At 38.0% G+C, this 22,908-nt stretch overlaps 1 protein-coding gene across 1 annotated transcript in view; it reads left to right on the top strand.

Annotated features, from left to right (window-relative positions):
* The window catches only part of Wnk3 (WNK lysine deficient protein kinase 3), a 125,776-nt gene that overhangs the window by 63,425 nt on the left and 39,443 nt on the right, over positions 1-22,908 (top strand). The window contains exons 8-10 of the mRNA XM_036174445.1: positions 863-1,157; positions 3,877-3,977; positions 4,130-4,279. Of these exons, the coding sequence (XP_036030338.1) occupies positions 863-1,157; positions 3,877-3,977; positions 4,130-4,279 (546 nt within the window). The remainder of the gene's footprint in view (positions 1-862; positions 1,158-3,876; positions 3,978-4,129; positions 4,280-22,908) is intronic.

Consider the following 22,908-nt stretch of genomic DNA (forward strand, 5'->3'; position numbering starts at 1 on the left):
CTTCACCTTCCAAGTGCTAGGATTCCCAGTCCCATTAACATTTTAATAATCTTTCAACTACCATGAATTTTCTGATCTTCAGAACTTTAAGACAAGTTTTAAATAGTAGACTGTAGGCTAGACTTGGTGGTGCATGTCTGTAATCCTAGCACTTAGAGGGGAGAAGTAGGAGATCAAGGAGTTCAAGATTACTTTGGACTACTATGTATGGGCCAGCCTGTGTTACATGAGACCCTCTTTCAAAAGTAAAAAATAAAAAAAAAGCAAGCAAGCAAGCAAGCAGACTGGAGGGCTAAACATGATATTGCCATGATACTTCTTCAAATCATGTTCTCTGCTGCTCATCCCTATTCCTTAGAGACAAAAAGACCCCTTTCCTGTTCTCACACTATTCTAATCCCTAGTAAGATGTAGCAAGTACTCTGCTACAAACTTCATCTGTATTTTTTTCAATAGCCTATATTCCTATTTTGGGGATGTTAATACAGTTCAAAACTATGGTACTTTTCTGTTTCTTCCAGAAAGATATTTTTTTTAAGTTTTTATTTCAGCAGTTCATTTCTGCTTCATTTTATGTTAAGCTTATTTCCATCTTATATCATTAGATAATGTGCTCATATAAGGCAAAAGACCATTTTAGGTAGCTGTATTTCTCTGGTGTTAGTACTGGGTATGCTGTTACTGGATTTTGAGATAGACTTTGTAACTGGCATTACATGATCCTGTTGCTGCAGGCCTTGTATCAGTCAAAGGCCCTCACATGTACACATGTCCAATTTTAAAGATATATAGAAACCAGCTATGAATTATTAGTTATTAAATAGAATTTCAAGTTTGTTTATTTATTATGTTTTCTTCGTAGGTCAAATCTGGATTCTTCCATGAAAGTGATTCCAAAGCTGTTGCTAAGTCCATTAGGGACCGTGTGACACTGATAAAAAAGATAAGGGAAAAGAAGCCTACTGGATGCTTAGAGGAACGCAGGGATTCCCAGTGCAAGCATGTGGGGAATGTATTACCTCCACAGCAAACTCTAACTTCACCACCTGCTCCTGGGACACACACTGTGGCTGAATGTGAAGAAACAGAAGTTGATCAACATGTTCGACAGCAGCTTTTCCAGGGAAAACCACAGCCGCAGTGCTCCTCTGTTAGAGGTAAGACAACTGTAAAGATAAAGGTCTAATTATAGTTCCTTGTCTTTAAAAAACATTTTGTATTTTAAGAGTATTCTTAATTAATAAATAATAAAGTTATAAATTTTATTAATCCTTTTAAAAACTTTTGAAATAGACAAGATGATTTCTTTATCTTAAAATAAGAAAGCTGGGCTAGGAATTTGTTCCAGTTGGGAGTGTTGCCTAGTATGCAGGAAGCCCTGGGCTTGATATATAAACTGGGCATGGTGGTACTTACCAGTTATCCTAGCATTTGAGAAGTGGAAGCAGGAGGATTAGAAGTTCATGGTCATCCTCAGCTAGTTCAAGGCCAGCCTGGAATACGAGCTCTCATGTCAAAATAAATTTAAGAAAGTCTTTTATCTTTTGTTTTTTTGAGACAGGGTTTCTCTGTGTAGCTTTGTGCCTTTCCTGGGTCTCACTCTGTAGACCAGGCTGGCCTCGAACTCACAGAGATCCGCCTGCCTCTGCCTCCCAAGTGCTGGGATTAAAGTCGTGTGCCACCACCGCCCAGCTTAAGAAAGTCTTTAAGTGACTTGCCCAATATTCTAGTTGCAGAAAGATTACACTACGCAACTATTCCAATTCAGAGAAATGATAATAATAACGGTTCTAGTAATCTAGCATAACCCCATGAAAATTTAGAACTAAAGATAGAGTTTATTTCTTAAGAACTTTTCTAGGTATTAAGAGTCTTAGGATTTTAGGTTGGAATGAAAGCATAAGTCCTCTAGTTTTTTTGCAATAATATATGGTCTTTTTAAAAAATACACAGTACGAGGTGTGGTGGCACAGGCCTTTAATCTCAGCACTCTGGAGACAGAGGCAGGCAAATCTCTGTGATTTAGAGGCTAGCCTGGTCTACAGAGTAAGTCCCAGGCCAGCCAGAGCTACATTGTGAGACCATCTTAAAACAATAGCAACAACCAATTAATTATTTAAATAAAATAGAAGTAAATGAAAACAAAAAAGTAAAAACACGGTGTTTACATAGTTATAGCCAATTGTTCTACAAAGGAAGTACTTTTTTTTCTACCCTTTTTCTAAGAGATGTGGAACATGACACTTATATTTTACTGAAATCATAACAGCAAGTATACATTAGTTAGGATACACATGAAATGACTGGTAAATGGGGTTAGTTGATCTTTCTTCCTTGTTATCTTTGTTTTTCTTCTTCGTTTGTTTTGGGGATGATCTTGCTATAGAGCCTAGGCTGTGCCCTCAAACTCATGATCTTATTGCCTATCCCCCTTTTATTTTTCCAGAACTGAGGACCGAACCCAGGGCCTTGTACTTGCTAGGCAAGCGCTCTACCACTGAGCTAAATCCCCAACCTCTGTCTATCCCTTTTAAGTGCTGTGATTATGGGTATTTACCACTGTGCCTAGCTGCTGCTTCTTCCCACTTCTTCCCTTCCCCCTTCCTAGCTTTTCCTTTCCCCTCGTACTCTCCTTTTCTTACCATCTTACCTCTTGTTCCCTACCCCTTTCTCCTTTTTGCAGGAGATACAACCCAAGGCCTTGTGCATGCTAGGCAGATAATCTACCACAGAAATATATCTTCGGCTCCTGGAATTATTTTTGTGTGTGTGTGTTTTTTTAAAGACAGGTTCTCTGTGTAGCTTTGGCTGTCCTGGAACTCACTCTGTAGACCAGGCTGGCCTCAAACTCACCAAAATCTGCCTGCCTCTGCCTCCTAAATGCTGGGATTAAAGGTGTGCACCACTACTGCCTGGTTTTAAGTTTGTTTTATAAAGAAAATTTTCCGACTCTGGGAGATAGCATGGTAACATCGCCTATACTCTCAGTACTCTGAAGGCTGAGGTAGGAGGATCAAGAGTTTAATGTCAGGCTGAGGAAATTCTCAGTACTTGCCTTGCACAAAGACATGGATTCCTTACCCAGAACCCACCTTAAAAAGCCAGGTTTGCTGGTGTACACTTGTGATCCCAGTGCTATAGACAGGTAGGTCCCCAAGGTTTGCTGACTACTTAGCCTAGCCTATTTGATGAGCTCCAAGCCAGTGAGAGAATCTGTCTCAAAAAAGAAAAAAAAGGCAGTGGTCCTAAGGACTAGTATCCAGGGTTGTACACCCCTGCACACAATATGAATATTCTCTCTCTGCCTCCATTTCTCTCTTTCCCCTTTCCCTTTCCCCCTCTCTCCCCAAATAAAGAAGCAAAACAAGAAAAAGAGAAAAATTTAGGGATGGAAACACACCTCAATAGCAGAGTATGAATTTATCATGTCTAAGACCTTGTGTTTAATCCTTTGCGTTCTAAGAAAAAAAAAAAAACTATTGCTTACACCACAGTGTCAACATTTTGTTGACTCATAAAGAGTTTTACCTGTTAGCTATTTGTTTGATTTTGAGACAGGCCTTGCTATGTAGGCCACACTGTCTTTGAACTTAACTTGTAACACAGGCTGGCCTCAAATGCTGGAATTAGTTGGTTTTTTTTTTTGGAGCTGAGGATTGAACCCAGGACCTTGCACTTGCTAGGCAAGTACTACCACTGAGCTAAATACCCAACCTAGTTGTTTTTAAAAGTGTTAATTATTAATTATGCATACTTTATTTGAAACTATGATTGTCATAGAAAAACATTAAAGAAACATTTAACTGTTATTTATATCACTTGAACATTGTTCTTCATGTCTTCCCTTCTACCTTTTACTCATTTTCTTTGTTAAAGGTGACACTTCATCTGAGGCGGCAGCTGGACCAGTTCCACATTCAGATACTTCAAGTCTTCCCACTGTAGCCTATTCTTCAAACCAGACAACTAATTCTCAGGTAGTCTATAATAATCTGTAGGCTGACATAAGTTTTCCAGGCAAATATATTCTCACCAACTAGTAGGACATTGCCAGCAAATTTCAGGGATGAGGGAATTACTACTATATTTTATATATTGGAGTGTTTATCTGTTTTCTTCTATTTACCAGTTGCAGGAGCAGCCAAAGTTGACTCAGTCCCCAGTTTTGCCTGTGGTCCAAGGTCAGTCCTCTGTTATGCCCATATGTGCTGTTGGACTTGGAGTTGTTTCACAGCCCCAAATTTCACCATTAACTATCCAGAAGGTCTCACAGATAAAGGTAAGATGCATTTTTTGTTTGTTTGTTTTTTCTTTTTGAGACAGGATTTTTCTGAATAGCCCTGGCTGTCCTGGAACTCACTTTGTAGACCAGGATAACCCTAACCTCAGAAATTCATCTGCCTAAACCTCCTAAGTGCTAGGATTAAAGGTGTGTGCCTTTAATGTGAGACACATTTTTTAAAGTATTTTTAATTTAATATGTAAATTTTTAATTTAATTTTATTTGTATGAGTGTTTTGCCTGCATGTATGTCTATGTGCCACATGTATTCCTGGTACATGTAGGCCAGAAGAGGTTATATCAAATCTGGAGGAAGAGTTAAAGACAGTTGCGAGCTGCCATGTGGGTGCTAGGAATTGAACCTGGTCCTCTGGAAGAGCATCCAGTACTCTTAACTGCTGAGCCATCTCTCCAGCCTCCATAAGTCACATAGTTTAGAGACTCTATTTTGGGTATTCTCTAGTTAGCATGTGGAACCTTGGTTTCTTTTGAAAAATTGGCCCATAGGTAGTTCCAGTTTATCAATAGACTTTTTTTTTTTTTGGTTTTTCAAGACAGGATTTCTCTGTAGCTTTGGAGCCTGTCCTGGATCTCACTCTGTAAGACCAGGCTGGCCTCGAACTCACAGAGATCCACCTGCCTCTGCCTCCCGAGTGCTGAGATTGCAGGCGTGTGTCACCACCGCCCGGCCTCAATAGACTTTTTTATTGTTGTTTTTTTGAGACAGGGTTTCTCTATGTAGCCTTCGTTGTCTTAGAACTCATTATGTAGACCAGGTTGACCTCAAACTCACAGAGATCTACCTGCCTCTACCTCCCAAGTGCTGGGCTTAAAGATGTGCACCACCACTGCCTGGCTATGTCAATAGACTTTTAATGACTACTGACTTCTGAGAAAATAAAGTAAGCTAAGACGTTATTCTAAGCTTCAAAGAGCTCACAATCTTGTAGGAAAAAGCAGATGTACACTTGAAAAATGACAGAAGCATTTAAAATATGCTGGGGGTAAATAAACTTGGTCTGTAGATACAGTTGAATATTTGGGTATTATTTATAAGTGATATGATACATATCTGCAATTGAGCTCACATTGTGGTTTAATTAATTTCTTTCTAAGCATATCCTATATCTGAACATATGCTTAACTTTAAGTGCATAAGTATGTGTTTAAAATATATTTAAATTTTTTTGGAAGTTTTATTTGCATATTTAAAAATAACACTCAAGCTGAATATGGTAGCACATACCTAGACTCTCAGCAGTTGGGAGGCTAGGGAGGGAGGACCACAAGTTTAGCTCAAGACTGGACTGCCTAGCAAATTCCAGGTCAGTCTGAACTATATAGCAAGATCCTGTTCATAAAATTATAAAGAAGAAAGTGAAAATCACCTATTAAGCTGTTATTCTTCCAAAGAGAGATAACTATTTATGTTTGAGACTATCGTCTCTAGATTTGTCATTTTAATGTATATGTACATAATTTAAATTATAGATACTTAACTATTTTTGTAGCCTATCCATTTCGTTTACTACATAAAACACACTTAAGCAACTGTCTTAGTCACTGTTGTGTTGCTGTAAAGAGTCATTATGACCAAGGCAACTTATAAGAGAAAGCATTTAATTGGGGCTTGCATACAGTTTCAGAGGGTTTCTCCATTATCGTCATGGTGAGGAGTGTGGCAAGCAGGTAAATGTGGTGCTGGAGCAGTAGCTGAGAGTTCTACATTCTGATCTGCAGGCAGGAGGCAGAGAGTGGGGGAGACTGGACCTGTTATAGGCTTATGAAACCCTAGAGCCCACCCCCAGTGAGACACCTTCCTCAACAAGACCACACCTCCTAATCCTTCCTAAACAGTCTACCAACTGGGTACCAAATGTCCAGATATATGAGCCAATGGGAGCTGGTCTCATTCAAACCACCACAGCAACTATTTGGGTCTTTTTATGAGCAAGTGGTCAAACTCTAGGAATGATTGTAACCAGCCTGTACTTACTTCTGTCAACTTTCTCCTGCTTATTTTGGTTATTATATTGAAAATCTTTATATTTTCTCTTGAAGCATGTGCTTGGATTGTCTGAGTTTCAGATTTAGTTAATCTGTCTTAACCAGGGTTTGAATAATTTATGTGGTAAGTGCAATAAATGAGAAGCCTTGAGAAATATATTGCTAGGACTGTTCCTAGCTCTTTCATTTATTCAACTAGCATTTACTCATGCTATTAGAAGTTTTGTAGAATGAATATGCCTGATGATTGTACCTAGTCCTTTTGTATTACTTGGTGAAAATTTTAACATATAGCATCATTTCTTGAGTCTGTTTGGAACAGTCTCACTAAAATGGACAAAGTATATGAATTTACAATTTGAATTTTCTTTACACTAACACTAGGAACTACAGCTGGTCTTTAGAGCAGATGGACAAACTTCAGCCCAATCCGTGACTTTAGACTTGTTAGTTATTGGAATTTCACAACCAACCCTTTCTACAGTTAACGTCTCAGACATTGCCTGCTTCATGGATGACTTTGAAGCATCTAACTTTTGGTCTTCAACTTGAGTTTGGCCCTAGAAATGGGAGTAAGGCAATAGTCAAACCACCATTTGCCAATCAGACTTCTTGTTTCTTGCCAGTTAATCATCTTCAAATTTTGTTAAATCATTCTTCTGCCCAAAATGTGAGCAGTATATATAACACTGCTGGCAAAGCTTGTTTCCATTCTGATTCCATTGGGAGGCATTTGGGAACCCATCAGCCATTGCAAAAAGTGCAGTCAGTATCAGAGCCCTATCTAGTGGTACATCAAGAATGTGTAACTTCAGGTTCTTCAGTGCCACAAAGCCAGATGTGTTTGAAGTATTCTTTTTTTTTTTGCATTTTTTTATTATTATATTTGTGTTTTAATTTTACACATCAGCCATGGGTTCCCCTGTCCTCCCCCCTCCCGCCCCTACCCCCCCTTCCCCCAATCTCCTCCCCTTCATTCCCATCTCCTCCAGGGCCAAGACTCCCCTGAGGATTTATTTAAACTTGGTGGATTCAGAACAGGCAGGTCCAGCCCTCTCCTTCCAGGCTGAGCAAAGTGTCCCTGTGTAAGCCCAAGGTTCCAAACAGCCAGCTCATGCACTAAAGACAGGTCCCGGTCCCACAGCCTGGATGCCTCCCAAACAGTTCAAGCTATTGAATTGTCTCACTTATCCAGAGGGCCTGCTCCAGCTGGGGGCTCCACAGCCTTTGGTTCATAATTCATGTGCTTCCATTCATTTGGCTATTTGTCCCTGTGCTTTTTCCAATCTTGGGCTCAACAATTCATGCTCTTACAGTCCCTCCTCTTTCTCGACAATTGGACACCTGGAGCTCCACCTGGAGCCTGGCTGAGGATCTCTGCATCCACTTCCATCAGTTATTGGATGAGAGTTCCAGCTCAACTGTTAGAGTGTTTGGCCATCTGATCACCAGACTAGGTCAGATCAGGCTTTCTCTCGACCATTGCCAGCAGTCTACAGAGGATGTATCATTGTGGATTTCTGGGGACCTCTCCAGCACTCTGCCTATTCCTATTCCCATGGGGTCTTCATTTATCATGGTCTGTTATTCCTTGTTCTCCCTTTCTGTTCTTGATCCAGCTGGGATCTCCTGCTCCCCTAAGCTCTCTTTCCCTCAAACCTTGCCCTTCATTACTCCCACTGTCGTCCAGGTTGTTCATGTAGATCTCATCCATTTCTCTGTCATTGCGCGTTTGAAGTATTCTTATTTCCAAGCCACTATTCAGCATCAGCCTTGATTTTCACAACTTAATATGGAAGCACCACAGGAGAATGTTCTCCGAGATTGTATTCTGCAATGATCTGAAGCTCTTTCAAGTCAGCAGCAGCCAAAGGGTGGTTCTGAAAGTGTGATTTGGTCCTGGGAATGGCCATCTTACCCTATTCAAAACATTTATTCAGGACTACCTATAGAAGCACCACTTTTGGTTGGGGATTTAGCTCAGTGGTAGAGTGCTTGCCTAGCAAGCGCAAGGCCCTGGGTTCGATCCTCAGCTCAAAAAAAAAAAGAAGCACCACTTTCCCCACTGAAGGTTCCTGAGCAGCTGCCCATCCCCAGGAACAAAATTACTTTCTTAGCACAGCTAACTGACACAGGCTTTCAACACAGTGTGTTTTATTCACTGCCAGCCTTGAGCATCTGCTTTCTATTGTACAACCATTGGGGTCACAGCATGTTCCATGTAAGCTTCTTATCCAATTATATATGAGGCTGTGGAGGCCATTCTCATTCAAACCACCATAATATATATGTGTGTGTTCCTTAAATACATTAATAAATACAACATGCTCAGTCCATATGATGTTACATGTATGTATATGTTTTCAGGGTTGACCATTTGTATTAGGAGAAAACTCATCTCTAGTGAAAACTGTTCGCCCATTCTCAGCATTCTGTAGTTGCCTGTGGTTCTTTGTCTAGCATTGAAGCCTCATGAGATTTTTTTTCCCTGTCCACTTTGGCATTTCTGTTGTTATCCTTGTTCAGCTCATGTTTAGGAGTCATATTAGTGAGACTTTATGAGTGTAGCTTCTGACATTCCTAGGAGGCACAATCTCATAGCAAACTCCCTGGTCCTCTGGTTGTTACAGTCTTTCTGTCCCTCTTCCACTATGACTCCCAAGCCTATGTATTGCAGTTGTATTGTAGATATATTATGGTGACTGGGCTCCACAACTCTGCATTTTGATCGGTAGTTGACTAAGTTTCCAGTATCAGCCATGATTTTCCTCTGGCTGAGTAGACCTTAAGTCCAATTAGAGAACTGTTGCTTGTCACCAAATACACATGTCACTATTGCACCTTTAAGAATACCATGTCTTGCTGGTTCTTGTAGTTCATAGGTGTTATAGCCAAGTAGAACTGTTGATTGTTTCCCTTTGTTAGAAGCTTGCATGGTGCCTCTGCTATGAAAGCTAGTCCTCAGGAAGGAGACTTGTATATTAGTTCTAACCCAGGGGCCTCTGAGCCCTGTATCTGAGGTGCCTGGTATTTTCAGCAATAGAAACTTCCACCTCTGGGGCAACCAAGGGCAACAGCGATAGCCTGTAATGTTTTAGGAGTCTCTTGGACAACTCTGACCAACAGCGCAAAAGAGGGCTTCTCATATCTAGTGGTGGGTTTTTTATTAGATAGTTTATGGATTTTGCAAGGGAGCATGGTGCAAGGGTTCATATGAGAAAATTATATTTGAACTATATATGTGTATGTATACACACATTTATAGGTATTATAGGTATTTTTGGTAGATAGTGATAGTATAATTCCTAATGACTTTTTCAGACATCCTTACTGTTATTTATCCTCCTTCCCATATTTATCTCCATCCTATTAACTAATTAAAGAACCCCCTCCCCATTTTCCCATTTCCCCCTTCAGATCATTTGTATCCTATTACTCCTTTCTCTTATTGCTCATAACCTGCCCCCCCCCCCCCACGGCACTCTATTTACTTTCTTGGTTTCTACAGTTAACTCCAGGTTGTATTCTCACATCTAAGGGTTTGGAACTGGGAACCACAAATGAGTGTACATGTGATGTTTGTCTTTCTGGATCTGAGTTGCCTTACTCTTTTCTAGTTCCATCCATTTACTTTTAAACCCATGATTTTATCTTTCTTTACAGCCGAATAGTGTTCCATACTGTATATGCACCACATTTTCATTATCCCTTCATCAGGTGAAGAACATTTAGGTTGTTAACATTTTCTAGCTATTGTCAATAGAGCTTCAATGAACATGGCTGAGAAAGTGTCTGTGGAGTAACATTGAGTCCTTTGGGCAGATGCTAAGGAGTGTATAGCTAGATCATATAGTAGATTTATTTTTAGCTTTTTGAGGATTCTCCACATAGATTACCAGAGTGATTGGACCAGTTTACAATCCTATCAACAGTGAATAAGTGTTCCCTTGTCCCCACATCCTCTCCAACATTTATTGTTGTTGTTGACCTTTGCCATTCTAACTGGAATAAGATGAAATCTCAAAGTTGTTTTTTTTAAAGGATTTATTTATTTATTATGTATACAGTGCTCTGTCTGCATGTGTCCCTGCAGGCCAGAAGAAGGCACCAGATCTCATTACAGATGGTTGTGAGCTACCTACCATGTGGTTGCTGGGAATTGAACTCAGAACCTTTGGAAGAGCAGTCGGTGCTCTTAACCACTGAGCCATCTCTCCAGCCCCAAAGTTGGTTTTATTTGCATTTCTCAAATTGCTAGAGTCCATAAGCATTTTTTCAAGATATTTCTTACCCATTTTTGTTTCTTCTTTTGAGAATTCTGTTCAGATTCCAAGCCCATTCAGTTTTTCTTTTTTGCTCTTTTTTTGTGGTGCTGGGGATTGAACACAGGGCCTCACATATGGTAGATGAGTGCTCTATCAGTGAGCTACCTCTCCAGCACCCCTCATTCTAAAAGCATTACATTTATTTCCCTCATATCAGTCATAGGAGTCTTACTATCATTGTCATTTTTTTAAAGATTTGTTTATTATGTATACAGCATGTATGACTACAGGCCAGAAGAGGGCACCAGATCTCATTACAGATGGTTGTGAGCCAACATGTGGGTGCTGGGAATTGAACTCAGGACCTCTGGAAGAGCAGTCAGTGCTCTTAACCACTGAGCCATCTCTCCAACCCATCATTGTCATTTTATAAGTAATGAAGGTAATGATCAGAGGGGTTAAGTATCATCCCCTGTTGCCTGCATTTAAGCCCAGACTACCTGGCTTCAGAGACTGTGAACATAATCATACTGCACAGCCCTTTTGTTAGATAGTTTTCCTCCCTTGCCAGAATCAGAATGTTAGTAAAGTTAACTCATGTAATTAATTTAATTAGTTAAAGGAAAGGATGGAGAATCTGGGTTTTGGTTGTTTTGTTGTTGTGTTTCTATTCTGGAAGTCTGAATTAATTATTGAGTTAATAAAATGCTTTGGAAGCCATTGGTAAAGGGTTTGTTGTGCTATAAGAGTTATTTTCTAGTGATGATGTATTCCTATTCCAAACAGCTGCTATCTCAGATAGTATATGTTTTATAAAATTCCCTGTTAGCCAGACGGTGGTGGCTCATGCTTTTAATCCCAGCACTCAGGAGGCAGAGGCAGGTGGATCTCTGTGAGTTCCAAGCTAGCCTGGGCTACAGAGTGAGTTCTAGGACAGGTTCCAAAGCTACACAGAGAAACCCTGTCTCGAAAAACCAAAAAAACAATTCCTTGTTCATTGAGGACATAAATGATAATAAATTCCAGTGTGTACACACTGAGCCCAAACAAGAATAGGCAAAACTTTATCTTTCCAATAGTAGTTTCTTTACATAGGACAAACTGTTCCAGGATTGAGTTATTTGAAATAAATGGATTCATAAAGCATTTTGAATCAGAATATACCTCTGTGGGCAGATTTCATATATTTTATATTTTGTTTCCATTATTAAAATATTATATTAACCAGCAGTTTATTTCAAAATTTTTAGAGATACAGAATAGAGGAAAATATGATATTAACACCCTGATGTCTACCACTTAAAATTTATCATCAATTTTTGTTATATGTGCTCTATTACAAACATACTACTTTGATAATCAGATTGAGTTTGAAGTCTGTAGCTTGCCTACTTGATACAGCATATTACTTCTTTGTTTTACTGCCATCTTATTTTTCTGATGCATTTCAAAGTTAAAATTATATATGTGTATGTGTGTGTGTGTGTGTGTGTGTGTGTGTGTGTAAATTTTTTCATAATACTACAGCACAAGAATCCTTAACTAGGACTCAGTATTTTTGTTTAAATTTATATACATTGAAAGATACATATCATAATTCAGTAAGTTTTGACAAATGCTAAGCAACCAAAAAGCCTATATGCAACCAAAGCCATTGTCAGAATGGATATAGTTCACATATTGATAAACTTTCTATAAAAATCTAGACAATGATTTAGGGTTTTGTATGGTATACAATCTCTGCTGCAACTATTGAGTTGTGCCATTATATGAATGAAAGCAATCATAGATAAATTGTAAGCAAACAGACATGGCTCTGTTCCAATAAAACTTAGTTTGCAAAAACAGATGTTTCACCAGATTTGTCCTATAGGTCATAGCTTGCCTGCCAATATAATTCTACATCTATTACGTCTGAAAATTCCCTCATGCCCCTCCTTTGTAAGTCCTCTACACACCATACCATTAATTTTTTTAAACCATAGATGAGTCTAGTCTGTTTTAGACATTCATATAAGTGAGATCATACAATATATACTTGAGCCGGCAGTGGTGGTGCATGCCTGTAATCCCAGCACTCGGGAGGCAGAGGCAGGTGGCTCTCTGTGAGCTCAAGGCCAGCCTGGGCTACAGAGCTAGTCCAGGACAGGCTCCAAAAGTTACAGATAAACCCTGTCTCGAAAAACCAAAAAATTAAAAAAAATATACATACTTGTATATATACTTGGGTAAGGCTTCTCTTATTGAACATACTTTTGAGATTGAGCCATTTTTGTGTAAAGTAGCTCAATGTTTTACTGTAGAATAATTCTAGTTATGAATATACTAAATGTGTTGATTCATCAACTATTTTTTAACTTTTATAACACATGAATGCTTTCTGAAGTTTTTGGCTAGTATGAATAAAACTGCTCTGAACATTCTTATATAAACCTTTTTGTGAGCATATTTTTATTTGTTATGGATAACAGCTAGGGATATGTGTCATTTGGGCATAGAGTAGTGATTATGCTATTTTATTATTGTACGTTTAACAAAATCTGCCAAGTATGATAGCTCATGCCTTTAAACACAGCACTCTGGAGACAGGAACAGATAGACAGATTTCTGTGAGTTTAAGGCCAGCGTGGTCTACTTACAAATTCCAGACCAGATAAGGCTGCATAGTGAGACCCTGTTGAAAGGAAAAAGGGGGAGGGGGAGAGGGGGGAAAGAGAAAGAGAAGAGAAAGAAGAGAGATGGAAGGAGGGAGGGATGAAGGGAAGGAAAGAAAGAAATGAGAAATGAACTGTATTCCAAATTGCCTCCACTATTTTCCACTAGCATCAGCAATGTATTGAGAGTTCCTCACACTGACCAACATGTGATGTCTTTTTTTTTTTTTTTTTCCTTCGAGACAGGGTTTCTCTGTGTAGCTTTGCGCCGCCTTTCCTAGAACCCACTTGGTAGCCCAGGCTGGCCTCAAACTCACAGGGATCTCCCTGGCTCTGCCTCCCGAGTGCTGGGATTACAGGCGTGCGCCACCACCACCTGGCATTTATAGTTTTAATGACTCTGGTGGATATTAATGAGTCTCATTGTGGTTTTAAAAATATTTATTGTAAATTATGTGTTATGTGTGTGCATGTGTAAGTATGCGCTGATGACCTTGAAGGCCAGAGGCATCAAATCCCCTGGAGCTGGAGTCACTAGTGTTTATAAGCTGCCTGATGTGTGTGCTGGTAACTGAACCTCAACAGGAGCAGTATATGCTTTTAACAACTGAGCCATCTCTCCAGCCCTTTATTGTCCTTTTGTTTTCCACGTGCATGATATTGAGCACCTTTTCATGTATTTGTCATTCTCTACTTTTTTTTGTTAAGCCTTTTGTTTATTTGTCCATTTTATTTTGCTATTGTCTTTTTATTGACTTATAGGAGTTATTTATATATTCATCATGATAGATACCAGTCCTTTCTCAGATACATGCTTTACAATATATTCTCCAATCTGTGGTTTGCCCATTCTCAGTTATGAGGCAAAGTTTTTAATTTGAGGAATCTAATAGATGAAAACTAATTGTTGTGATTATTGCTTTATATGACCTAAGAAATTTTTGTACCTATGTTCCAAAAGTACTCTGTAATGTTTTATGAGGTTTTTTGGGTGGGGTGTCTTATGTTAATGTCTGTGTACGTTTTAAATCAGTTTTTATGAATGATGTGAAGATGAATATTCACTTTTTGATATCCTATTATTTCAGCATGATTTATTGAAAACACATTGACATGTCTACATAGTTAATAAAACCATTTGATTATGGCCCTCTTTTATAGGTATGAAAAGCAGTCTCCATTTGGTTTTGATTTGTATATCTTTGAAGACCACTGGTCGTGAACATATTTTCATATAATTTTAGGGCTTTTTTATATATTAACTTCTTCAGAGGAATACCTACTGAAATGTCTTGCCCATCTTTTATTTTTTTCAATTATATGATTTGATTTAATTGTAAGAATTATTTATATAGTTTTTTTGTTTGTTTTTGTTTTTTTTGTTTTGTTTTTCGAGACAGGCTTTCTCTATGTATCTTTGCGCCTTTCCTGAAACTCCCTTTGAAGACCAGGATGGCCTCAGACTCACAGAAATCCGCCTGGCTCTGCCTCCCAAGTGCTGGGATTAAAGGCATGCGCCACCACTGCCCAGCCTTATATAGTTTTAATACTAGACTTTTGACATGTATTACTTATAGTTTTCCCAGTTTGCATGTATTTTGTCTTTATTGATGATGTCTTTTGTGACATAATTCAGTTTGATTGCTTTCTGCATTCCATACCTAAAAACTATTGCCTAATTCAAAATTATGAATATTTTCCCTTAAATTTTCTTTTAGGAGCTTTGAATTTTGGTTCTTAAATGCAGGTCTTTGATGTACCCTGGATTAACTTTTGTGTATACTTGGAGGGGAGGGGAGGTTTCATTCTCTTCATGTGCGTATTCAATTTTCCAAGGACCATTTACTCAGACTACTTTTGGCAGTAGTGTACTGGCCCTAGCCATGCTGTTTCATAAGCCTGCTTGCTTTCTGAATTCTTCAACAAAATTCTAACTTCTTCTTTCCCTTTTCTTTTTCAAGACATGGTTTCTTTGTCAGTCCTTTCAAAATTATTCGCTTATTTATTGTGATAGTAGGGATTCAATCTAGGGCTACACAGACGATAGGCTAGCACTTTATCACTGAACTACAACCCAGCCTTAACTTATAAAAACGTTTTAAGTCTGTTGAGTGTGGGCAGGCATGTACCATGATGCAGATGGGAAATTCAGAGGACACTTAGATTTTGATCTTCACCTGATGGTTCTGTTCTGTTGTTCACTGCTATGTAAGTCACACTAGCTGGCCCAGGAGTTTCTGGAGAGTCTCCTCCTTTTTATACCTACCATCTTGCCATAGAAGCACTGGGTTTACATCACACTCTGCTGCCACACTCAGCTTTATGTGGGTTCAATGGATTTGAACTCAGTTCCTCATACTTGTGTGGCAAACATTCTCAGTCCCATATTAGTTTTTTAGACTGGGGTGTAATCAGAGGGGAATTTCTGTCCTGCCAGCAACTCCCAAATACCCAGTAGCTGCTTCCCAAATTATCATACAGAGGCTTATATTAATTATAAATGTTTGGCAAATGGCTCAGGCTTAATATTAACTAACTCTTACATTTAAATTAACTCATTCCTATTAATCTATTTATTGCCACATTGTCCTTGTCTTACCAGTCCTCCAGCATTCTGCTTCTTGGGCAGCTCATGGCTTCTGTGTCAGCCCCACTCCTTTTCCTCCAAGTCCTAGTTTGATTCCTCCACCTAGCCTTAGCCTGTCTTTCCATAGGCCAAAGCAATTTTATTATCATACATATTCACAGCATCATACAGAAGGACCATCCCATAGCATTGAGGTTCACTAAGTTGCCCAGGCTAGCTTTGAACTCATTCTTTTTTTTTTTTTTTTTTTTTTTTGGTTTTTTGAGACAGGGTTTCCTGTGTAGTTTTGGTGCCTGTCCTGAAACTCACTCTGTAGCCCAGGCTGGCCTCGAACTCACAGAGATCTGCCTGCCTATGCCTCCCAGTGCTAGGATTAATGGCATGCGCCACCACCACCACCACCGCCTGGCTGAACTCATTCTTTAACTGAATCAGGTTTTGAACTTGTGATTCTTCTACCTTCGCTTCCTGAAAAGCTAAGAATAAAAGCCTATGCCACCATGCCTAGCATTTATTTTATTTTGAGATAGAATTTCACTTGGTTTCTCAGACTGGCCTTAATTTCTTGATCTTCTGCTTCCATCTCACAAGAAGTTGTATTACATGGAATGTGCCCAATGGAAATATTTTTTTTTTTGAGCTGAGGATCGAACCCAGGGCCTTGTGCTTGCTAGGTGAGCGCTCTACCATTGAGCTTAATCCCCAACCTGGAAATAATTTTCTTAATTACCATTTGAGACTGTATATTGCTGACATAGACAGAGACAACTGATTATTCTTACATCACTATTGCAGGCAGTTGTGAGCTGCATGGTGTGGGTGCTGGAAATTGAACTCAGGTCTTCTGGAAGAGCAGTAAATGCTCTTTATCACTGAACCACCTGTCTAGTCCACTAATGATTATTTTAAATAGGGTCTCACACTGTAATTCTGGCTGGTCTGGAGTTCACTAACTTGCCCAAACCACATTCAAACTTCTACCAGTCATTGTACCTTAGCCTCCTGAGAGCTAGGATTACAGACATAAGCCACCATACTTGTCAATTGGTTTCAAATATTGACATAGCTTTGTATATGGCATAAACTTATTTGGACATAGTATGGCATTTTCAATAAATTACTAGATTTAATTTACTAATATTTTGTTGAGAATTTTTGAGTCTTAAGTTCATGAGAGATAGCAGTTCTGTTCTGCTACATCCTTATTAATTTTCTTTTTCTTCCTTCCTTTCTTTTTTTTTTTTTTTTGTTTTTTTTTTTTTTTTTTGGTTTTTTTTTTTGTTTTTTTTTTTTTTTTTGGTTTTTTTTGAGACAGGGTTTCTCTGTGTAGTTTTGGTACCTGTCCTGGATCTCTCTGTAGACCAGGCTGGCCTTGAATTTAGAGATCCACCTGGTTCTGCCTCTCGAGTGCTGGGATTAAAGGTGTGTGCCACTGCCACCCGGTTTAATTTTCTATCTAGAGGGTCTATTAATTGCTGTGAAAAAGTGTTGAAATACTCAAAGTAGATTCATGTATTTCTTCTTATAAACCAGTTATTTATTTATTTAATTTGGTTTTTTGAAACAGGGTTTCTATGTAGCCCTGGCTGTCTTTGGCACTTACTCTGTAGACCAAGCTGGCCTCAAACTCAGAGATCCGCCTGCCTCTGCTGAATTAAATCCCATGTGCTGGGATTAAAGGTGTGCACCACCACTGCCTGGCTTTTTTTTTTAAGGAAGAAAACAGATTTCTTAAACATTTCAAGGGCATTGAGATGGACAGTAGCAAGAATACCACAGCAGCCTTTCAATCTATTTGAAGCTCTATTGTTTGGTAGGTCCACAAAATTGTGGATCACTCTTTTTATCTATGTCCCCTTTCACGCCTACTAATTTTCTTTCTTTGAAGTGTAGATATTCACTTTCTTTTGATAATATCAGCATGATGTACTTTTCTTCATCCTTTCAACTTATCTGTCTTGTGTTTTGAAATAAAATGAAACAAATAGAAAACATGTAGTTTGTTTTTCAGTCCATGTTCTTTACATCTATTCTGCCATGTTCTATTAATTTATATGTTTAGACTATTAGCATTTTAATAATTTATATGTTGGTTCTTAAGTCTTGCATTTCAAGTATTTGATTTTTTCTTTTATTCTATTTCTCTTTTCCTGTGTTTCTCTTTTCTTGTCTGACTGTGGATTACTTATACAAGGACTTTAAAACTTGTTTTATTTATACTGTTTTGAGTGTAATTATGCCTTATAGTTGGGTTTCTTATGGATTGCTGTAATACTTTTTATATTTATGTATATGTGTATATATGTAATCTTTTTTCTGTTTATTTTTGAGATTGTATTTTAATTACAACATTTCTCCCTTCCCCTTTCTCCCTCTAAATTCTCACATCTCCTCCTCCCCACTCTCCTTCAAATCATGGACTTTTTTTTATTAATTATTATTACATGCCTATATATATCTTATTGTTCCCTCCTGATTTTGATATTTTCGTATTTCAAGTAGGACATTGAAAACTTGTGTCTATTAAGTCTTTTTATTACTTTATTTTTTTTAAACTGGTGAGTGTGTGTGTGTATAAATGGGTGTTTGTGTGTGTGGTGTGCCATGGCATGTGTGTGGAATTTAGAGGACAACCTCAGTTATCCATCCTCACTGTCTCTCTTGTTTGAGACAGACTCTGTTTTTTGTTGCTGCACACATACATTGGGTTAGCTGGCTCATGAGTTTCTGGGGTTCTCCTCTCTTCCTCCTATCTTACTGTAAGAATGCTGAGGTTACAGATGTGCCCTACTGAATCCAGCTTTCTATGGGTCCTGGGGAATTCTAATTCAAGTCCTCATGCTTTGCACTACAAGCATTGTACCCACTGAGCCATTCTTCCTAGCTCCTACTTGTACTTTTTAAATAGGGTTCACTCAAACATTGCTCTTTTTTTTTTTGAGCTGAGGACTGAACCCAGGCCTTGCACTTGCTAGGCAAGTACTCTACCACTGAGCTAAATCCCCAACCAAACATTGCTCTTTATATGCATAATAGATGCTATTATGACTTAGATCTCAACTATTAAATATGACTTAAGATACTCATGGCATGGATAGTGTATTTGCCCTTAGTTTTAAACCGATTCTGAAGTCCCAAGCATTTTTTTAATTATTCCTTTTGTCATTAGAGAGCTTCATTTAGTCATTCTTTAATATATCTGATATAAACAAATTCTCCTAGTTTTCTTTCTATCCTCTTTTTGGATATAGATTCCACAGTTTTGTTTCTAACTTGTAGTAAATTTTCAGGGTTTTGTTTTGCTTTGTTTTTGTTTGTTGCAGAAATGTAAGTTTAATGCATTTTAGGATGGATTTGGTGTGCCCTGTTGAAAATTCCCTCAGTCTTATGGGTCTTTAGCCAAATTTGGGGAGTTTTTAGCTACTAATGTTTTAGATTTTCTTGTTTCTTATCCTTATCTCTTTCCAATGCCTTGGCTGGATGATTTATGTGTTTACTTATCCATTCAATCATTCATTCATTTTTGAAGTGCTAGAGATCAAACTGGCTTTATGCATGCTAGACACAATTCTCTTCCACTCAGCTGTATCCTCAGGCAATATACATCTTCGTCTGTTTGATTGTAAGCATAGCCTTTAATGGCCAAGCCACCTCTCCAGTTTACAATATGCATTTTAAAAAGGTAAGTTTCATGTAGCACAGTCTGGCCTTGAAGTCCCTATATGGCTGGAAGATGGTATTGAACTCCTTATCTATCTCTCTAGCACCAGGCTTATACAGGAACATACTACCCTGCTTATGTGTTGCTGGGGTCAAACCCAGGGCATTGTGCATGCTAGGCAAGCACTCTACCAACTGAATTCTAGTCTCAGCTCCTATGCCTGTTTTGATCTCCTTTGAAATTGTGCTCTTCCCTCATTTGGATGCCTTATTCATTTCTTTTAGTTCTGTTCTATTGTTTAAATTAAGTAAATTTATTTTTCTTGAAACACCATCTCACTATTGTATACTCAATATATAGTCCAGGACGGCTTTTAATCCTCCTGTCTCAACATCCCAAGTGCTAGGATTACAGGGTTGAGCCACAATAACCTGGATAATATGTTTTAGTTTAATCTGTTGCTGCTTAGTCTTCTGTCTCTGTTTCAGCTCTCATTGGGTCTCTGTTGGTGCTACCTAAAAAGTAAGATAATTCTCTATACTGCCAAACGTTGCTAGATGGGAGCAGGAGGATGCTGATACCCTTGATACTTTATCTCTGCTACAGCTATTAAAATATGGAAAAACTTAATTGCCCAGTGCCTATTGGGTTATGTTATAGTCTTCCAGTGGATGTAGACATTTTTGTTTTAGTAGATAGTTTACTTAACTGAACTCTAAACTATTTTCTACATGGGCATATCTTTGGAGGATTGTCTCAATTAGATTAACTGATATGAGAAGACTCAACCCACTGTGGGAAGTACTATTCCCTAGGCAAGAGGTCCTGAACTGTAAAAGAGTAGAGAAATTGGGCTCAGCACAAACAAGTAAGCATGTACACATTCATTTCTCTTTACTCTTGACTGTGGTTGTGATGTGACTAGCTATTTTAAATTCCTTGCCACCACCAGGTGGTGGTGGCACACGCCTGTAATCCCAGCACTTGGGAGGCAGAGGTAGGTAGATCTCTGTGAGTTCCAGGCCAGCCTGGTCTATAGAGCTAGTCCAGGACAGGCTCCAAAGCTACAGGGAAACCCTGTCTCAAACAAACAAACAAACAAAAAAATCCTTGCCACCGTAATGGACTGTAACCTGAAATTTCAAGTTGAAATGTAGGACAACTACTAAATTAAAAAAAAAAAACAACTAATATATAATATTTTACTAATTTCTGATGTGTTTAAAATCTAAAATCTGGCCTATCTTGTCAGTGCTTCGTTAAAAAGTATTGAGCTGTCAGTGCTAAATGTTTACAATAGCAAAAGTTAACTGTTTGTCTTTCTCTTATAACATTGATCCACTATAATCATGCAGTTAAAAAATTATAAAAGACGGGTTGGGAATTTAGCTCAGTGGTAGAGCACTTGCCTAGCAAGTGCAAGGCCCTGGGTTCAATCCTCAGCTCAAAAAAAAATTATAAAAGACTAAACCAGTATAACAGTGAACACATATATCTTCTGTCAGCCACCTAGTACTATTAAAAGTAATAGAAATTGTCTTCTAAAATGAGAACAAAGTCCCAATAGCCAATAAATACTAAAAATTAAAGCTTTGAGTACGTATATGTAGGAGAAACTACTGGAAAGTTTGGAGTGACTATTTTTGTGGAACTCATCAGGGAGATTAAATGGGATATGAATTAAGAGCCCTAAGGCTTACACTATTATTGTTTGTAGTACATGCATACCACATCCATATAATTATAATTTCAACAATTATTGAGATGATATATTTATTGGCAAGTTCCCCCACCTTGATTCATGATCTAATTTACAAGCATACATTCTTTGTCTTAGCTCTTTTGTTTCCTTTAATCTAGACTAGTTCCTCAAGCCTTCATTTTTCATTGCTTTGATCTGTCTAAATGAACACTTATTTTTTGTAGAATATCCTTTAGTTTGATTCTGTCCAAATCCTCCTCCTCTTTAGTTCAAGTTACGATTTTTTGGGGGTCAGGAATAACTTGTAAGTGTGGTTGTGTTGGTCTTTCTACATCATACTGGTTTGTCTCAAAATCAAGAGGATTAAATTTGATTATGTGGTTAAGATGGGAGTTTCGCCTGGCAGTGGTGGCGCACACCTGTAATCCCAGCACCCAGGAGGCAGAGGCAGGTGGATCTCTGTGAGTTTGAGGCCAGACTGGTCTACAGAGCTAGTCAAGGACAGGCTCCAAAGCTACAGAGAAACCCTGTCTCGAAAAACCAAAAAAAAAAAAAAAAAAAAAAAAAAAAAAAAAAAAAAAAAAAAAAGATGGGAGTGTCTACAAGTTTGCCACTGTAAAGTTTGCCTTTGTAATTAAAAATCAATCTGTAAGGATACATTTTGAAACTATGTTCTTCATCTAACTTTTACTAGTTTTAGCATCCATTTATGATTTTTCCATATCCCTTCTTATATTCATTAATTACCTTTTTACAATTAGAACTGCCTTTTCCTTATTTGTTTCCTTATTTGTTCATATCAGTGTGAACTCATTTATTGAATAGACTATATTCTTACTACTTATTTTGACAGCAAATTGTTCAAGATTTGGGTATTGGCTGGTCCTTTGATTTATTTTTAGGATATCACCCTATTACTCTTTGAGTTGTTTGCTTTTTGCCACAGTAAAAGTCATCTTATAAGTCCAGTGTTGGAAGTAGTAATTTCCCCAAAGTATCTCTATCCTTCCTAACTAAGATATGAGCAATTTTACGTGTTTGTTTCTGGAAGCTACTGCTAAAGATCCTAGTATATATACATTTTATATGTGTTTATGTATATAGTATAGATGTGTATTTTGTATGTATTTTTCTATAGAAAATTTGTCCAAATATTTTCTAAATGGACAGGACTAAGGAGGGATTGAAAACAGGGTGGGGAAGTAGAGGAATGTAAGTGGAGTCATAGTGTATAGAAGAATTCAAGTCATGGAAAGGAGCTCCAGTCTAGTGTGGCTTAAAGAAGAGATACGAAACTAGAGAGCCGGGAATGGACCAGTTCATTTAGGAATTTATTTGCCCTCTGAAGAAACTCAATCTTTTAGAACATGAGGAGTCATCATAGAAAGTTTGATTGGGTAAGGAATAATTATTTTTGTTAGATTTATGTTTTAATATTATTTTCTGTTGTTAGTGGCAATTCGTAAAGGATAGACTACATAAATGTTTAGAATTGTTTTTCAGTGGGATTGGTATTTGCATTCTTTAATTAAAGGACATTTGATTCATTGATTTGTTTTCTTGTGGAATTGCAGTAACTCAGGATTCATCTGTTATCTGTGATAGCTAACACAAACAAGAATTTAAACAGTGTTATGTGGTACTTACTTACTCATTCATTCATTCATTTATTTATTTATTTATTTATTTATTTAGAGGATCTCACTGTGTAACTCTGGCTGGCCTGAAACTCACTTTATGCACCAGGCTGG

The sequence above is a fragment of the Onychomys torridus genome, chromosome X, assembly GCF_903995425.1.
Source record: "Onychomys torridus chromosome X, mOncTor1.1, whole genome shotgun sequence".
In the NCBI taxonomy this organism is placed as follows: Eukaryota; Metazoa; Chordata; class Mammalia; order Rodentia; family Cricetidae; genus Onychomys; species Onychomys torridus.